The 19,165-nt window shown below is 35.7% G+C and overlaps 1 protein-coding gene across 3 annotated transcripts in view; it reads left to right on the top strand.

Moving 5' to 3' along the window:
• PALLD (palladin, cytoskeletal associated protein) overlaps window positions 1-19,165 on the top strand; it is a 208,775-nt gene that overhangs the window by 86,605 nt on the left and 103,005 nt on the right. For 2 of the 3 annotated variants that reach the window (XM_050895394.1, XM_050895393.1), the window contains exons 8-9: window positions 2,132-2,251; window positions 3,055-3,397. In XM_050895394.1, the coding sequence (XP_050751351.1) occupies window positions 2,132-2,251; window positions 3,055-3,397 (463 nt within the window). Of the gene's footprint in view, window positions 1-2,131; window positions 2,256-3,054; window positions 3,398-19,165 lie in introns of all 3 variants that reach the window. The other variant, XM_050895395.1, reaches the window with a different exon arrangement.

Genomic DNA, 19,165 nt, shown 5'->3' with positions numbered 1-19,165 from the left:
TACCCTGTATAATTTTCAAATATACCATTTTAGTAAACAAACCACATCATGGTAGAATCCATTAGAATTCTTTTATCACTGAAGACTGAAGATCAGCTCTTCTCTTGTGATCATTTTACATACTTAAAAAACTGAAAGAACATTATGCATTAATTAGCTCTGCTGTTTGGAAAATAGGAATTCTGCTGGTTGTTATATTTTGTAGTACCTTTGCCCTCATTCAAACAGCAGTTCGCAGCATGGTGGGAGTGATTTTCTTTTGCAGTCCTGAAATACCGAACTTTCAGAATTCTGCTGTTAAATGAACAGGAAACTAGTATGCTGCATGTATCAGATTGCATCCCCAGAGTCAGTTCAATCCAGGAGTACGCACGTGTGGTTAACAATATAGCTTCAACTGCTTACGACGCACCAAGACTCTAAAAAAACCTGATCTCAGTAGTTCAAAAACTAGCTTGTGTTACCCATTACTTTCCTGATAAGACCTTTCATGAGTCATTAATCTTCATCTGGGTCAGATAAGATCCAACATGCTACAGTATTACCAGCCATGCCTCTTGCAGCTACACAGAATGACTGGTTTGTGTTGCCAAAAACCCCCCATGTTCTGCTGTCTGAAAAATAACTCTGTGCCAAATATTTAATTAGTCATTCATTTTTAACCCATTTCCAGTACAGGAAGTTTTTGGATACATTGTCATTTATAATTGGAAAAATTCCATAACTTTTTTGTTAACTGTCTAAACGAGACAGTCATCTGCAATTCCATAAAGAAAATTAGGAAAGAAAAAAAAAAAAACCTAGTAGAAAATGTTTTCCTTCTTTGAACTAAAAGAAGTGAAGCTTACCTTACTGAGCCTCTTCTACAGAATAATTTTCATGTGAAAGTTCTTGGAGTCTGAAATATTTTTCCTCACTTTTCAGTTGGTTTTTATTAGCTATATTCCATTGATTTTGTGATAATATGTGGGATTCCATGTAAATGTCCAAAATGCAAAATGCTTTTTTTTTTTTCTTTTTAATGAAACTGAATTCTATAAAACTTCCCTGCTTTGGTTCTGAGACTAGAAAATGAGCATAAGCAAAAGAAACTCCTAATTAATTAAGGAAACCCACAATGTAACATTGTCCAGGTCTAAAATTATCTAGGTATGTTGTGTAAATACTAGGATTATTTAGATTAGCTATACTGTGAATTTTTAAAAAGATTAGAATATCATTACAAGTAGAGATAAAATAAAATGACTTCTTTGAAGTATCTGGAAAAAATATGCCTAGAGAGTTAAATGTGCCCATTATAAATGGATGGAATTGATTTAGAAAGCATTACTGTGAGACCCAACCTGAAATATGAACAGTCCAGCCTTCATATAAATTTTCTGACTGAGGCCCTGGTATAATCAAAGTATATACTATGGCTATCAAAGTAGAATGAACAGATTTCAAACAGCCACAGAATATGTCTGTGTCACAGCATTCTGAAGAGTTTCTGGGGATGCTGTTTTGTCCTATGTTTTCAATTTATCCATTCTCACTGCTGTGCAGACAGAGACAGAAATTATCTTCCCAAGCTCTGCATAAGGGGAATATTTATGCATCCAGAGTTTTTAATTCTGGTCAGTTTATACAGAAAAGATAATTGGAAGTGATGACAAAATACTTTCTGGTTTTACTGGGAATGGGATTTGATCTGATATGTTGCATTAAATACAGAAAACTTCAGGGAAAGAAGGAATGACGTGACATTCATATTGGTGGTGTTATTTAGAGACCCAAAAAGAGCTTGCAAGTATCAGCTGTGTACGGAAACCAATACGTTGATTTGTATGAATCAGTACTATCCTGCATAAAAATGAAGATATTGAGTGTGTAAAATGACTGCACAGACTTGTGACTGCAAAATTACTGTTCAAGACAGGTCCCTTTTGAACACTTAACTTGGTGAATTTACTTGTTCTAGATACAAAGTGATTTTCATTAAAGCCATTTATGTTGGAAGCTTTTCTGCAGTTCTCTCAGCATTTCTTTGTATAAGGAACACTTTCTGGTGTCCTTCTAATATGCAATCCAAAAACATTACATGGTACTTTAAATAGTTTATGATGCAGTTTATTTTTCTGTTTATTTCCAGAAGAGATATGTACCCTTGTAATTGCAGAAACTTTTCCTGAAGATTCAGGAGTTTTCACATGCACAGCAACAAATGAACATGGTTCAGTAACAAGCAATGCGCAACTAACTGTCTGCTCAGGTATGTGACAAAGGGAAAGAGGAACTTTTAATCATAGATCTTAGATAATTAATTTACCTGTGAAGTTATCAGTCTGCTTCCCTTGTAGAAAAGGGCTACTGTATAACAGGGGTTTTGTCAACCTCAGAACATTCATATAAAGCAAACTAATTTTTTTTTTTTTGGTTCATTTCCTAGTTTAATATTTTTATTCATGTAAAATACATTTTTAAAGTGTCTTCCACAAGCCTGGCATATTTTTAAGCATTAGGGTTCTGAGACTAGATGGCAGCAGAGACAAAATGGAAGCAGATGAAATTATGCTACCAAAGGTGGCATATGCCTTTTGTAAAATAAAAACACTGTGACATGGTGTGTTTAGTTTTGTAATATGTTTACATACATATTGTTGTGGAATGCATTAACCCAGCTGCCATTGCAAACATGCCATGTATATATACATCCTTCAGCATTTTTAAATGATTTGTTCTTAAATGGTGCTGAGACTCCAGGAAGAGGAAATGCTGTTTCAGCTGTTGTTGTCCGTACTTGTCAATCTCAGTTAGTGGCTGGATTCCTGAAACAGATTTAGTGGGATCCATAAGGTTCCTTATTGTGCCTTTTGCATGAGGTAAAATCAGAAAATGAATAGCCAATCATGTATCTAATTCAGCATACACTATCAACAGGAGGTCTAGAAAAATACTTGCACAGAACCGAAGAGATCTTACCTTTAACAAACTGAAAATACAGCATGTATGTACCACATACCATGTACTTTGTCTATGACTTGTGGGAGATACATTCTTTTTGATTTCTTTTAGCCAACTCAGAAAGCTTTAGTCATGAATCACTGACAAGAGAATCCAACAGTGACGATTTCCATCATTTCCCACCACTTCCTCCAGTTGAAGTTAGCTCCCTCGAGCTTCCTCCTAAGAAACATACAGAGACCCACCAAGCAAACAACACTGAGTTGAGATCTGGTGTGACAGCCCTTCAACTACAGCTCAATTCCTCTGAGGAAAAAACAAATGGCATCCATCCCATTCATGGGGTAAATGGAATGATTAACAGCAAGCCAAATGGTGATAAATCCATCCCACCTCCAGCTGTCTTGCTTTCACCCACAAAGGAGCCACCACCTGTGCTTGCCAAACCAAAGCTGTGAGTGTTTTTTTGTTTATTTTTTTGTTTCCTATAAACTTGATATTTTTTGAAAGCAAATTTTTGCCTGAAGCAATTTAGTGTTAGACAAATAATGGACAATGACTGTCCCTGTCCCTTGAACAATCTTCTTACTGCTGTGACTTATGTCCCGAAGAGCTGAACACAAGAGAGAACTGGGTTCTTTCTCATAGTGCTACATCAAAGGGAAGTACATTATATATACCAAATTCTATAGAAAGATTTAAGATAAAGTCACAAAAAAGAAGTGGTAGTGGCTGTTGCTCTGCGCTTTTTATTCTTAGTCACTGTACCTAAATGTCATAGTGGCCTGAGATTCTTGCATGCTATTCCTGTTTCAACACTCGTTAGCTATCTTTATTCTGAATGTTCTTGGTTTTGTGTAGTCAGTGGATATTCAGATGTGTAATGTTTGTACTATTTCTTACATTATGTTTATATATAACATGTAACTCATTCTGCTGTCAGCCATATTACAATGGCTCCTTTATAACTAAAAATAGGAAAATGAAAAGCTCAAGGAGAGAGAAATAAGTGGAAAAAATGGTAGTAACATTTTTACCTTACATTAGTGATGATACCTTACTTATGCAAGAGTGATCTTATGCTGTTAACTTATAGCTTGATTTTAGCTTTGTGGAGGCTCCTCTTTTCCATATCCCTCAAGAATTTTTGGAGTGTGACAAAGGAACTAAAATGCTATTTTATTTCATTTGCATCAATAATCAGAAGGGATTATTAATTATAAAAATGTGCTTAAGAAGCAGCATGAAATATGGTCTTCAATCCTAGCAAGGTCATTTGCTTAATTACATGTTTTCACAGGATAACTTGCAAAATATAAAAATGTTATTCTTTTAGCAATCATGTGCTGATTTTAAACACACAAAAACACATGCTTGAGGCAGCAAGCCAACAGGGTTCCCTTTCTGCACTCGCCACTTTTTTCTTTCTGTTGCTCTTTGTTCTTCTAAGCAGTCTCTGACAACTGTAGAAGAGAAGAGGAGTGCAAGAAGTAGAAAGACAGAGTGGTGGAATAACAATATATATGGTGGTTATTGCATGTATGGGAGGGAGGCTGCTGAGGATGGCACCTTGCAGATGATAATGTGATGTGGAGTGAGCCAGGTGGTCCTGTACCCAGCACATCTGTTGCAAGACCCATTTGTGAAGAAAGGAGATAGCAGCTCCAACAGAGCAGTAAAAAGCAAATTTCACCCCAGACCTTTCTTTCCCAGAAGTGAGGTTGCCCTAGATACAGGAAAGAAGGCTGTGTAATAGACTTCCCATTGTATAATGTTCACTGCTACTTGTATAAAATTTGTTTTGTTTTTAAACATAGAGTCAACATATAAACAGAGGTGAACGTTGTATACAATGATGTGAGATGGATGCTATTACAAGAATCCTTTTGGTTGCTGATGTCCAAATTGATGACCTTGGAATCCCTGGTGCAATTGCACTTGAGTCCTATATTTTGCAATTAACAACACTTGATGCGCAAGAGACTGATCTTGATTGCAGTCAAGATACATGTTTTGCTTGGCCAAAGCCAGTGTAAGTCTATGCTGCTGTCAGAAAAGGAAATCTTGCCTTCCCCTCAGCCAAGTATTTTGCTCCCAAGCATAGTGATAGCATAAGAAAAGGAAAGGGTGCTAACAGGAGGAGGAAAAGGAATGTTTGGCTGCAGAGACTTGAAATCAGCTTTCAGCATTTGGGAAACTGCATCCCGAGTCAAAGCTAAAACAATAATTTCATTAAAATTAGGTGAGTACTAAAGTAGCTATCTCAACCATGAGAGTGATCCCTCTTGAAGAGAACTCATCTATGGAGTTGTATCTGTCCATAGAGTATTAGTATTTGATGATAGAAGCAGCACATATTAGCAATGATATAACAGTAAACATGTTTATTACAACCTTTTTTTTTAATTATTTAAACATTTAAAGTAATGTTGGCTATGTAGAAAGCTTGAAGCTTCTGAGTATCATTAGTGAGTTTTATTTTTGATGAAGACTGACTCTGATTTTAAATTTCCTGAAGAACCTTTTCTTTTCAAGCTTTTCTTAACTCATAAATTACTTAACAGGTTTATCTGTGAACTCTCTGAAAATAGTTTATTCAGCCAACACTGAAAGTAATTGCAAAGAGTTTGGGAATGATGGGCTGGTTTTGGTTTGGTCGGGGTTTATTATCATTATTATTTTTAGTTTAACAAGAAGGAGAGACTGAGTACCTTCTTGAAGTAGGAAATATATTTGCACCTTGGCAATGCAGCTGTAACCAACACCTATAAATAATGATTTACCATAGTTCAGTCCAATGCAAGAGCTGGCACGCTACAGAGAGTTACTGTAGTTGTTTTGAGGCTTGAAAAGTGTTTTTGAAGTCCTACAAAATGTTCAACTTGTGGTTACAGACACTTAAGTAATCCTTAACCCATAATATTAGTTGTTGCCTCAGTCTGGTGCTGAGAATATTTAAAACAGAGTTTAATGTGATAATATACAGAATTTTCTGGGGAAAGTATATATAGAATTAACTGGGAAAGCAGTTAATACCAGATATTTTGCTAACATGGAATCTAGAAGACAATAATGCTAAATATGGTTAAAAGGCACAATATTTTATCATGCCTTGTTAGCAACATGAGTTTATGTAGATAAGAGAGGAAGAACTGTTGAACTGAGACCAAAAAATGCCAGATTTCTGCAATTCTGATCTCTGCTGCTGTGAGCTATTTGAGGAGGTTAAGCTATTAGTGTGCATTGGACTTTTACAGGCAATATTGGTGTAATGCACAGATGAGCTTTCAGAAGTGTCCCCATAAACATATGATATCTTCAGATACTTTGCATCTCTCAAAATTAGGCAAATAACTGTTAATATTAATTTCGGTATGTAGCCCGTGTGTGAAAGTGCTGCCTTAAACCCCTCATAATCCTCAGTCTGAATGTCTGCAAAAAAGACAGGACACTGTTCTGTAGAACTGTATATAACGTGTCCATGGTTTCAAATGAAGAACTTCCATTCAAGTGGCTTAGTACTAGTATTATTTTCCCATGTGTCTGTTAAAGCAGTAACAGAAAAGAAGATGGTATTCATATGGTTACTGGATGTACCTACCTATGTGATGTTAGTTGGCTTTCTAACAAGCCATCAGTTCCAGGTTCATAGACTCAATGTGACTACAGTGTGGTGCCGGGATTGCCTGACTGGAGAGCTTCTTTTCAGATGGCTACTGTTTTATCCTCTTTGTGTTGGAGTGTTATTCCAGTCTGATATATTCAACTATCAGAAAGAGTATTAGCTTAGTGGGAGTCGTTCTCTTCCACACTTCTCCCTTGCAGATGCAGAGAGCAACTGTACATATTGATAGCCTTCTTTCTATAGTTAATCCATTAACAAAAACTCAAAAGAAGCCAGTAGGAAGTGACATGTTTGACACCTTTAAAATCAGCACAGCAGTCCCTGCCCCTGTAGAATGATCAACGTTATTTTCATTGCATTATTGTGAGTAGTAGTATTCTGCATGGGCATGCATCATGCATGCTGTGAAGAAGATGAATGGACAGAATTCCTGAACTCCATCTCACACAGTTCTCTTTGACAATGTTTTTTGGCAGTGAAAATGAAAGGCAGGTATTAATTTTGTAAAAAGAATACCTGTTAAAAGTGAAAAGCAGTAAGATATAATTTCTTGCAGTTTATAAAGTTGTTGATAAACAGTATTTCCTTCCACAGACATGGCTATATTGTTTCTTGTTTTTTCTGAGATTTTGGGGTTTTTTAAAATGTATTCAAAAGTCTTATTTTTTTAAACAATAGACAGAAGAAATTAATCATAAACATAATTTAAAAGATATCAAGCAGTTTATATGTAACATCAGTAGGGAAAAGCTGAGATTATAATTAAAATTATTTCTTAAAGATAAGGAGTTAATCTGGTTGATATGCATCAAAGTCACTGCTGTGTGAGTTGATAGAACTTCCTTAACCAAAAACACTTGTGTTCATGCTGGTTGTGAAAGTGATACTATTTCTTGAACCGAGTTACTTGTCACTTCAGTCTCCATTCCTCAGCAGCTGAGTTTTCTTTCACGGTTTCTTCTGTTTTGTAATCAATGCCTCAGACATTTTTGCAAAGATGCTAGTTCAGTCATTTCCAGAATGTCTCTTATGCTCTTTATTAAAATATTTATTTCACTGTTTTTCACTCATCACTGAAATTATTCTTAACTTGATCTTTCCGCTAGCAGTTTGCTTAATATTGAACTTACTTTTACTTCTAGTCATGTGCATGCTATGATGTTTGTAATGCCTGTCCTGCCAGGCGTTGGGTTTTAAAGATACTGCAAGAAATTATTACTTCCTTAATAATTGTATTTGATATATGCAAGTAGTAAGTCACTGTTTAGACTATATTAGGAAGAACTGGATAGAAAAAGAACATGTGAGAATAGCCAACAATCCAAAGATTAATGCCTTGGAATATACAAAAGTCAGGTGTAAGTCCTTAGTCTGCCTAAGAGAGCCCAGGCCGCCGAAGTCCAGAGAACAGACACTTGTGCTGGCAGCTTTGAAAGCTTCACATTTGTTCTTATGCAGAACAACAACATTCTGGAAATGGTGAGAAGACACGTGATGTAGGAAAACTGTTTTCCATCCAGTTCTACTGATGTATATATGAATGTGATTTGCTTTAGCAGCCTAAATTAGGAAAGACTGACCACAGAAATGCTCAACTTGAATGTTAAACACTGATTTATATAAGTTTTTGTTTGAAGTTATTGCATCTCCTGATAAAAACCTGAATAGAAAACCATTCTTGCATAGTTTGAGTGATGCACAGAGCAGAGCTCTGCCGCCATTATTTGTATGAAACAAAAAGTAACAGAGCCTTTCCCAACTATGGGAAAGATATTCCCCAACTCTTATATGTGATTCAACAATGAACTATGTCCTAGTGGGTTTTCCATATTTCTGCAAAAGTTAATTTAAAAAACAAAAGCAGGTATTATTAATTTTGAATTAGAACTGTCAATCAGAAATATGTACAGTATATATTCAAGACTTACTTGTTCAGCAAAAACGTGGGAAGTGAAAGCTTTGTCATTACAGAAATGCAAAGATAAAAAGAAAACATGGCTATTACAAAAATTGTGAAGTTATACAAACAATAATTTAAATCAAAAAGCAATAATTTAAAATTCCATGGAATCTGAAAATTCACAGTACAAATTTGTACTCTTATAGAGAATAAGACACTGGTTAGCATCCCCTGTAATACTTTCTGATAGAAAAAAGACGTAAAGTAATGTATAATTGAGGTTCCCATATTCTATAAGGCTGAACAAAATTCAAAGCTGTAGACATTCGTAGCATTTTACTTGGAAATGAACAAGACAATCTTCATCTGTATAAGAAAATTGACACACTTGTTTTGTCTAGGAGTTAGTGATCACACTAAATGCGTAACTTTGCATTCATGAACAAAGGTCCATCCAGGTCCACTTCTTTAGTTTCGTCAGCTGTGCTCTTTCAAGGTTGATAACAAACTTTGGATCCTTATCTTGCTAATAAAGTCTACCCACAATAAAACTGTGATCTACACATATTTTCTACTGTAGTAGAAATAACTAATGCAAACAAAATTTGCTAAAATGTAAAGTAGAATAACTGCACACAAAGTTAATCATTTGATTATAGTACAGGTCCTGAGCATTTTCTACATCTGTTTTCACAATTAATACATGAATGGATCATTTGTAGTGCTTTTGTTTCTCTCTCTTATTTCATACTAGTATTTTTTTAATAGAATTAGAGACAAACCAAGGAAAACTTTTGTGAAGAATTTCCATTTCAGTGGCTACTAATCAACAGGCATGTGTTGTACTAGGACTAGAGTTTATGATTTACTAATAACAAATAATATATAAAAATAGAGGAGGCTTTATGAGAGAATGTACTAAGAAATAGGGGTTTGTCTCCATGTTTTCGGGCTATTTTCTTACGCAAAAGTTGCAAATCATAAGAAGGAACAAAAAGTATTATGATGCTTCATGGCATACCTGTGGACTGAATGCACTAGATTAGGTTAGTTTAAACTAAGATATTAGTTGACTTCCTCAGTGATCTTAGATTACTGTGAAAAACTCTGAGACCACTGGGAGATGGAAGAGAGGAAATAGGAAGTGTTATGAAATATTAGTTGAAAGTCGCATTTATTTATCATGCTCTGTATCTCACTTTTTTCAAGAATGAAGCGAGTGTTTAGTTTTTACCAAAAAAAGATAGATCAGTGGAACAAAGTTTCTGAGCATTTTGTGGTATATTAGATTGATGTTTGCAGGTAGGAGAGATGAAAAATTACACAGGCGATAGGATGTTGCAGCTGTAGAGAGAGCTACCTGTTAAAAAGGTATGCAAGGAGATCCAGTGAGAGGACTAGAATCAAAAATATCATTCTCTTTTCTTCAAGTTACAATGATGCTAAATCCTAAATCTTCCTACAAATCTTTAAGCTGTTCTATCTTTATATCTTTATGACTAAAAGAACACATCTAAAAGTATGGCTCTTTCTAGAGAACTGCAAACAATTTAGGCACCATTTTTCGTATTAGAAAGAAGACACAATTTTGCTGAGAAAACTAGACTGTCTGTACTTAGTATGCTAAATAAAAAAAAGCATAAATATATAATTCTTGTGTGAAAATGCCGTAATTGAGTAGTATCAAGTTATGTCAACTCTAATGGAACTGTATGAACTTGAAGAGATATAAAACTATTCCAGTTCCACCTCAAAATTCTGTAACTACTGATCAGATGGATCCCATGCTGCATATTAATGATCCGTTTGTTCATATTATCCTAAATTCAGTTTTATGAGACAGTTCTAATCCCAGTGGCTTTCATGATGCCTCATTTAGACACTTAAAGTCATGTGAAAATGTGTCAACAATTCTTTCATATTCCTCAAAATAGTCACAAGTAACTTGAATATTGAAATGATGTGCTGGTAGGTCTGCTGTTAAAGGCAGCCTGCTCAGGCAGTAGAATGTCACTTTTTTTTCCAGTTGCTAAGGTGACTTTAATGAAAACCTAACAACAGATAGTAACTTGAAATTGTAAATAAAAATAATTAATCGAGTTCTTGTGCACCTTCTGCTTTCAGCAACTGTAATTGCCTATTTCAGACCAAGGAAGAGCATGATCCAAAATCAGTGGCAATTATTGCTGAGAAATTTCCTTTTTACCAATGCCTTTGTTAACATAGTCTTAAGGAGTAATCGTAAATGAACTTTAAGCCTTTTAAAATCTGCAGCAATAGAAGTCTGAATCTCTTTGTAACAGTGGATATCAACAAGAAGAAAGGTTAAAGGTAGGTGAGAAATGTATTTTTTAGGTTTTCTTCTTTTGGCACTGATGTTTTCTGACCTTTAGTAGGTGGAGACAACTAACTGTACATCCTGCTTACATAAAAGCTAATCAGTATTTTAACAGGAAAACTCAAAACATCCTTGAATCGTTATAAAATATGTGTAGCGTGTGTGCCACCAGCATGATATGCACACAGGACTTCTGTGTTTTTTCAGGTTTTTATTTTAACACTGAAAGTAATCCAGGTTATAAGATAAGCAGGGAAATGGAGGAAAATGAACACAGGTTCAGCCACTTACTTGAGTCTGTGCATTTTAAGTTTTTAGTTAAACACATGCTGTAAGCTTGTAACAATCTTTAGTGCCTCCAAGAGTGCTCTCCCTCTGTTTTCTGCCCGGCTGTTGCTTCATAGCTCTGTTGCCTCTCTCACACCTTTGTTGCCAGCTATTACCCCCAGTTCCTCTCAAGGTACCAAGAGTAGGCTTTTTTCTAAGAAGCAAATAGAAACTAGAAGCTCAGCCTAAGTGCTAAGAACCTTCTTAATTTTCAGTGGGTGCTGGAAGTATATGGAATTGTGCAGACGCATAAATAACCAGACAGCGTTACAGAATAAAGATAGCAAAGGTTGAGGGATTGTGGGGCAGATTGTGCGTTTGGGGTGGTTTGTTTTTTTCTGTAACAAGGTTGAGTAGATCAGTATGCCAGCAGTTTATGATGCACCTTTGAACCAGAAAATACAAGAGGAAATGTTGTACCATCCATCTGCAAACAGCTTATGGTAGTCCTATGAGAATCGTGAACTAAAAGCATTGAGATGAAACATTTTGACTTTTGAAATATTTCTGTTGTTTTTTGTTTCTTTCCTTCTCGCTGAAATAACTGGATGGATTTAATGCTTGGAAATGATCAAGCAAAGCAAATCCTAGTGTTCAGTTCTTCTAATATGCAGCATTTTCTGAGAGGTTCTCAGTGTGGTTTTTGGATAGGGAGTTCCTGTAGAAATGTTCAAGGATTCTCTTGGTATCACGGGATAGAGTTCTCAAACCAAATGATTAAATGCTTCCCTGCATGCTAATCCTTGCAGACTAATCATCATATGTACTCACTCCATATTTACATGGCTTTGAAAATGGCAAGCAACCACATTTGCCTTGGTATTGTTTCATCTCTGATTTCATAATTATCCAATCTACACATAATTTTGAAACTGTAAAAATATCATCTTTTGCTGGGTAGAAGGAAGAAGGGAGGTGAGAAGGGATATAGTTTTGGTTTGCACTACCTTTGTTTTGCTCTGCCTCAATGCAGACAAATCTGTTTTCTAGGACTGCTCACTTTGGCTGTAGCAGGTAGATGCTGAAGCTTCAAAACTGAGACAGATGTCGTTCATCATTTTCTGTTTGGTTTGCAGGAAAGAGGAAAAGAGGAACACTAAATTTTAAAGTACCAACAATAGTATGTCTCTCATCTTTGCCTCCTGAGTGACTTCCTAGAGAAAGGTCCCTTCTGGTTCAGGCTAAGAGCTTTTAACTAATAGGACAGAAGATTGCACTGCCACTTCCTTTGGCACCCAGGTCTGTCGAGAAATGAAAAAAAACTCTGTATGCAGCACTTAGTATTCTAATTCAAAATGAGAAACTGGAAATTCTTACTCAACCAAGATATGACATGGAAGTTGATTAATATTAGAAAATACAATTTGCCTTTTAGAAAATCTGCTTGTACCTTTTGTACACGTTTTGACAGTACTTTTTATCGTGTTCTTTGCTGAGTATAAAATTGATTAAGAAATTGAAATGAAAGATCAACCAATATCAGTTTAAGAGACTGAGAGAGGTACTGGCCAAAGCTAGTTCTGCCAATACTCATTTTGTTTGGAAAATGTGTTCGGTAGAGTCAGGACAGATAAATATACAGCTATAAAGTTCCTTTTGATAATATGAACTTTGGAGTATTATGGACACTTCAGTAGTCCATGATAGGCATAAACATGATTATGTGAATGGTAGTTGGGATAAACAGCAGGTATTCTGTTTGAATGGAATTTGGAAGCTATGTGGCTTGAAATCTGCAACAATATAAGGACAGATTAGTAATTGCTCTATCATTCTTTCCTTCTAGAAATATAAAAAAGAAGGTAATTTGAGGATTCATTTAACAGGGATAATTTCTGAATAGCTAATTTACTGCATACTTTTTTGGGTAATACATATGCAAAAAAGTAGCTAAACTGATTAAAAGTTCAAGTGTTGGCTACTCTCAGACTCCCAGTACATACTGTTAGGGTGTCCTCTTGGTTTAATAAACTTGTTGCTGGAACTTACCTTATCACAGAAACATCTAACCACTTGCAATTAGTCCTGCCCATCTACCTGCAGCTGGTCATGCCCATGCTTTAAAAAATGCTCTGCAGAAGTAGGAACTCACACTTGGGTAAGGAGAATTGCTGGACAGGATGCTACAGCTTATGGAGTTTAATCATAAACTCACACAGTTACGGAGCTGCTTGTTTTTATTATTCTTCTGTTCCCTCCTGACATATGCCAGGTTTTTTTTATTGAAGTGATACAATTGTCTGATGGTTTCCTTGCTTCTTCCAACTGCGATTTTACTACCAAGCTTTCATTGCATGTCATTTCAAGTTTTCTTCCTTGTCCTCAGGTTTATCTTCCATTATCCTTTGCATTTACTTACATTAACTGTGCTTTCATTTTCTGCCCCATGTTAAGAAATATTTTCTGGTGACAAAAATGGGAGGCTGGAACTCAGTGGCATTTGTTTCTGTCTGGTTCGGTATGTGTGCTATAAAACTGTGGATAATTTCCATGTGCTAATTTTTTGTCATGTACAGAATCAATAGAGGTGCCAGGGTTTAAAGATATTAATATGTCAGTCAATTAAAGCCGTATTCCTAGTTTATGTACTCAAGCAAATGTCCAAACTAAATAGATTGGAGAAGACCTAAGAACTGAGCAAGTGCTGCAGGCACTGTTCTGTCGGCCTTATTAATGCTATCAAATATTTCTTGTCATAAGAAGCCTTATTGCTCTCACAGAGACTTTTATGGAGGTAAGAACAGAAAAGGCTTATCCAGTGGAGGGAGCTGTGTTGCTTGGGTAGATGTCTGTCAAGGAGACAGCTTGATACTTTCTAGAATACTGAAAAAAGAATATAAGAGCCAGGGGAGTGGACCACTTTCAGAGACCTTGTTCATGCCCTAGCAGCAATACCAAGCTCAAAGCATGAGTCTCGAATTTGGCTACAGAGGGAAAGTTGGGTATTCAGTTCAAAACTAGTAGTAATGAAGGCAGAAAAGACCCCAATGCTTAGGACAGGACGCTAGCAGTGTTTACACAGATCAGTTCAAAGACTAATATATAAAATGTCTCCAGGGGATGACAAAGGGTTGACCTTTGTATCAAGTAGAACAGTTCTTTACCAGAGATATAATCACCTTTTTATCTTCTCGTAGACTTGATAATATATAATATATATATATAGTGTGTGTGTGTATTAAAAAATATACCTGTGAGAACCTAAGATGGTTGAGATCTGTGATGTTCTAAAACTCCTGCCTGTTACCTTGTGTCAGGCCTTTAGGTATTCCCACCAAACGTTGCAGTGTATTTAGTCAGAAAAAAAATTAGCATGTATGAAGCTAATGGAATTGGACCCCTAGTAAATGTCTCAAAATTTTGCTTCCAGGATGAGATCTAGGCAACGCTCATATGACCTCTCAAAGGCGCCGCATTTTTGTTTCTTTTGACTAATTCCTTGTTATTACCCATCACAGATTTATTAAAGCAGATCTGTGTGATGTTTGGTAATACGCACTGTATAAAGTATCTTCAGTTTTCAAGAGTGTGAAGCATCAACTCAGTACAACTGGAAATCTGTGTATTTATCTTTACTCCACATGCCCTTACACAGGCAAATTATTAGGTTCTTGCATGTTCTTTGAATTTGTTTCTCTTATCTCTGTTATCTTGATTCTGGAGTTCATCTGTATTGTATGGACTGATACTTGAAAACAATTTTCATGTTCTTCTGCATGTATTTGAAAGACACGGTTGCAAATTTTCTGAGTTTTTTCCTTCCTTCTCCCTCTCCCTAACCATGTTGACCACTGTAATATTTCTGCTTGTAGTTTCTTTTTCTTTCTGTAAACTATTTAGGAAACATATATGGCCTGTGTTTTTTCATGTTTCACTCAAGCACAAGATTTTATCCATCAAGATTTTGCTCACCATCCCCCTGTCTCACCTTTTTCACCTCGCTGTGGTAAATCATCTAAGTAATAGAATTAGAACTGTCTTCAATTATTTTATAATATCTAAGCTTTTTTTTTTATTGCAGTTAGAGTCAGATAACTGGTGTGATATGTGAATGTAATTAAACAGTGAGTTTAGGACAAAGTAAGATTTCTGTACATATTATTTTTTTAAAGTACTGTTCCATTTAAAATCTTTTCTGTGAGACCCATAGAGTTTTTCCTAGGTACTGTTCTTCAGTAGCTCCAGCTTTTCCATTTGTAGTATATGGAAGGTTTTTAAATATTCTGTATGTCTATCTGTCAAAGGCTGGTTATTGCTGTCTCCATCAGTGAGTTAATAAGTTGTTATGGTAGGAATGTATCTCTTGTAGCTTTTTATACCTTGGGGTTTTTAAGTCAGATTTAGATTATACTTCATATTTTCATCTTCTAAGATCAAAAAAACTGGAGTTCAGGTTCAGCAGTGATGAGTTGGATAGTACAGAATTGTGGAAGATACAGATTTTAGGTCCGTGTTTAATCCTAATAAAGGTGTTGGATCCATCACCAACTATGCTTGTAAAGACCATCAGCTGCTCTCCTTCTCCACCTCTATTTCTGGCACAGCTAGGCAGAGCAACTCACCTTGAGATGGTCTTTCAGGTCCACCAAAATAAGATTCACTCCAAAATTAAGCAATCCCTTTCCCTTCAAGCCTTTTCAATAGATTGGTCCTTGGCTCTTGGTGATAAATGTATATGGACTCCTGACTTTTGCAAAAGAGACAGAGACTCTTGTTGTGTCAGGAACTATTCTAACCTTTGTTCTACTGTGCTTTCTATGAATCTTCTTTTTTTCATGCTATTTTCTCATGGCATGACAAAAGCCATTGGCTCATAATTTTCTTCACAAATATTCTTGTACTGCACTGTATTTGCTCTCCTAGTTCTCCTTAATTAGTTACATCACAATATTTAAACATCTCAAAATCCTTTCCTTCTACTTCCATAGATCTGCTCACCTGTTCCTTTCTCTTACTGCTGTGTGGATTACGAATTTAATAAATCATGGATTAGAAGTATCAGTCAATTGTTTTGTCATTTATTATCACTTGCATTTGCAAACCTTATTTTAAGAATTATTATAATTTTTTGTTAATTATTTGATATGCCTTCACTTTACTACAGTGTCGTGGTTTAACCCCAGCCGGCAGCTAAGCACCACGCAGCCGCTCGCTCACTGCCCCCCCACCCCTGGGATGGGGGAGAGAATCAGGGAAAAAAAAAAAACTCGTGAGTTGAGATAAAGACAGTTTAATAGGACAGAAAGGAATGAAAAACAATGATAATGATAATATGACAATAGTAATACTAAAAGAATTAAACTATACAAAGCAAGTGGTGCACAATGCAATTGCTCACCACTCGTTGACCGATGCCCAGTTAGTTCCCGAGCCGCGATCCCCCCTCCCAGCCAACTCCCCCCAGTTTATATACTGGGCATGATGTCATATGGTATGGAATAGCTCTTTGGCCAGTTTGGGTCAGCTGTCCTGATGGTGTCCCCTCCCAGCTTCTTGTGCCCCTCCAGCCTTCTTGCTGGCTGGGCATGAGAAGCTGAGAAATCCTTGACGTAGTATAAACACTACTTAGCAACAACTGAAAACATCAGTGTGTTATCAACATTCTTTTCCTACTAAATCCAAAACACTGCACTATACCAGCTACTAGGAAGAAAATTAACTCTGTCCTAGCCGAAACCAGGACATACAGATACGTGTCTTAGATTTCTTAAGCTGTCCTTTTGGAGTTATTCTTAAACATATTTATACTGTTTGATATTAATACTTCAAGACATCAGTTTCTAAATACCAAGCGTTATTCTTTCTACTTTTCTATTTCTACTATTCCACTGCCTTCATCCAACCTTTCTCTGCATTTACCTCCCATTGTCTTGTCTTCTACAACTTTTCCTCCTTTTCTAGTGCCTTCCACATTCTTACTGTTCCGTACATTAGATCTTTAGTTAGCCTCATTAATAGCAAACAAAATATACCGGTTGTCATATATTAGTTCAAGTTGAGCTTATGCTCTAGGCCTAATTTTCTCTCTCTAAACTGATTTCTGGTTCACCGTAATCTACATATAGACTTTGTTAGTTACTAACAGCTGTTGTTCGTGAGCTAAATACTAAGAAAAACTGCATGTTTAGTTATTGACCATGAAAAGGTCCAAAAATCATGCTCACATTTCATCAAGAAGGGAGGGCTTTTCACACCTTATATGATACCTGCAACACAAAGAAATGATATGCTTATGCAAACAACTATATTTTTAGTCAACTGAAGAATAACTGAAGCCAAATTGATCACATCTACAGGTTATCTGTTTCTCATGTGACTGTGAAAACACTAAACTCGTAGGCGTATTTTGGAAGTCACAGGTCCCAGAATATATAAAATATCTGGCAGACGCAACGACATGTCAGAAAATAGTTTTACATAAATTTATTGGGAGTTTTCACTAGCTGTCAGGATTCATCAGAGAACTGAAGACTGTCTATAAGATTACAACCTAGGAAATAACATGAAATGTAATAAGGAAAATAACAAAAGTCAGATGAGAAAAATATGTTTGCAAATGAAAGTATAATCAAAATAACATTTGATTTGTTGACTCTTTGCTCCCCAGTTCTCTATGGGAGAGTGTCTGTATTTTTGCTTATTTTATACAGTTGATAAATATCAATCCATTATAAGTATGCTGATTTGACATCCAGAGAATGATGAGAGCAGCTGAAAAATGTATTTAGGAAAATGGGTAGAATGCCATTAAAATCTGTTTAACATCTTCAGTAACACCTGTCTTCCGCCTGTATTAGAGACTTTTACAAATTAGTTTCCAGAAAATAATTGAAGGATATAACCTATATTTAAAAATCCAGAAATATTTAAGACTGAGTGAAGAAGCTTACTCAGTTAAAATTGCTTGGTGAAGTTCACAACAATTTAAATTCTTAGTATTTTTAGTATATTAGTACTGAAAATTTACAAATACTTAGTATTCTCTCTCTGTCATTCATTTCATTAAAGTCAATTCAGTACAAGGGGTAGTAGTTTACTGAAATCCTGTTGCTGTTGTTGATATATTTCTGCAGTGAAAAATGGAGATGGGGAGACAGTAACAACAATCCAGAGGAAAAAGTTCTCTTGCTTAGATTGCTGCATGAAAAATCTTTGGCTTAAGAATTTTAAAAGTACAATTAAAGGAAATAGTTTCTTTACGTTTCTCTTTTTTAAAGACTTCTGTTAGAATAATTGTAATAGGAAAAAAAAAGTTAAAGTAACTAGAGCTTGAAGTAGCTTTTCCTTCGTTCCCTTTCCCTCACTTGCTGTTGCTCATGTGCTCTCTTGCTCACACTTGCTCTCGCCTTCTCTCTCTCCCCACTTCTTTCATTCTGATGGAAAGCCTTCACAATTCCAACAGATGAACCACTATTAGCATAAGGTTCATCAATTCAGGATAAAGACTGTTTTGCGTTAATTGCGCTGTCATGTTTTCACAAGGCCTCAAAGGCTTCTTAGCAGAGTCAGAGGAAAAACCCACAGCATATTTTCCATTTCAAATACAATAATGTAAGTGTTGCTGTAGAAACTCCTTTTCTTGTCTGTGAGTTCTGGTTTATAATGTAGCTGTTGCATTCATTTTTCTGCTTGGAGAAATTAAATATTTGGATGATCCTGACATGTATAAAATGCAGATCAAATTACTTAAGTTCTCAGTGAGTGAAACCTTGAAGGGACAGAGTAGAAGTCTGAATTTTTAATTTAAAAATTCTTACTAAAAAGCTTTCATTAAAGACACTATGGAAAATGTTTCTAGTGAACTGATAAGTTCTTCCTTGTAACATTAAATGGTTATACTGGTCTGTTTTAATGATAGGCCATGTATTCAGAGTTTTCTAGAAATGATTGTGTTAACAACATATTTGGAGTTTGAATAATTAAGTCATTTTCTTGCTGATTTGAGTGGGAAATGTGATATATTTCTCTGTTAATCCCACCTGTAGTGTTCTTCCATAATCACATTCTGTTTTGTTGTTCTGATGTTCTCAGT

This window comes from Gymnogyps californianus, chromosome 4 (genome assembly GCF_018139145.2).
Source record: "Gymnogyps californianus isolate 813 chromosome 4, ASM1813914v2, whole genome shotgun sequence".
Lineage (NCBI taxonomy): Eukaryota > Metazoa > Chordata > Aves > Accipitriformes > Cathartidae > Gymnogyps > Gymnogyps californianus.
The sequence above is the reverse complement of the archived record's forward strand: the minus strand, read 5'-3'. Positions and strand labels throughout refer to the sequence as shown.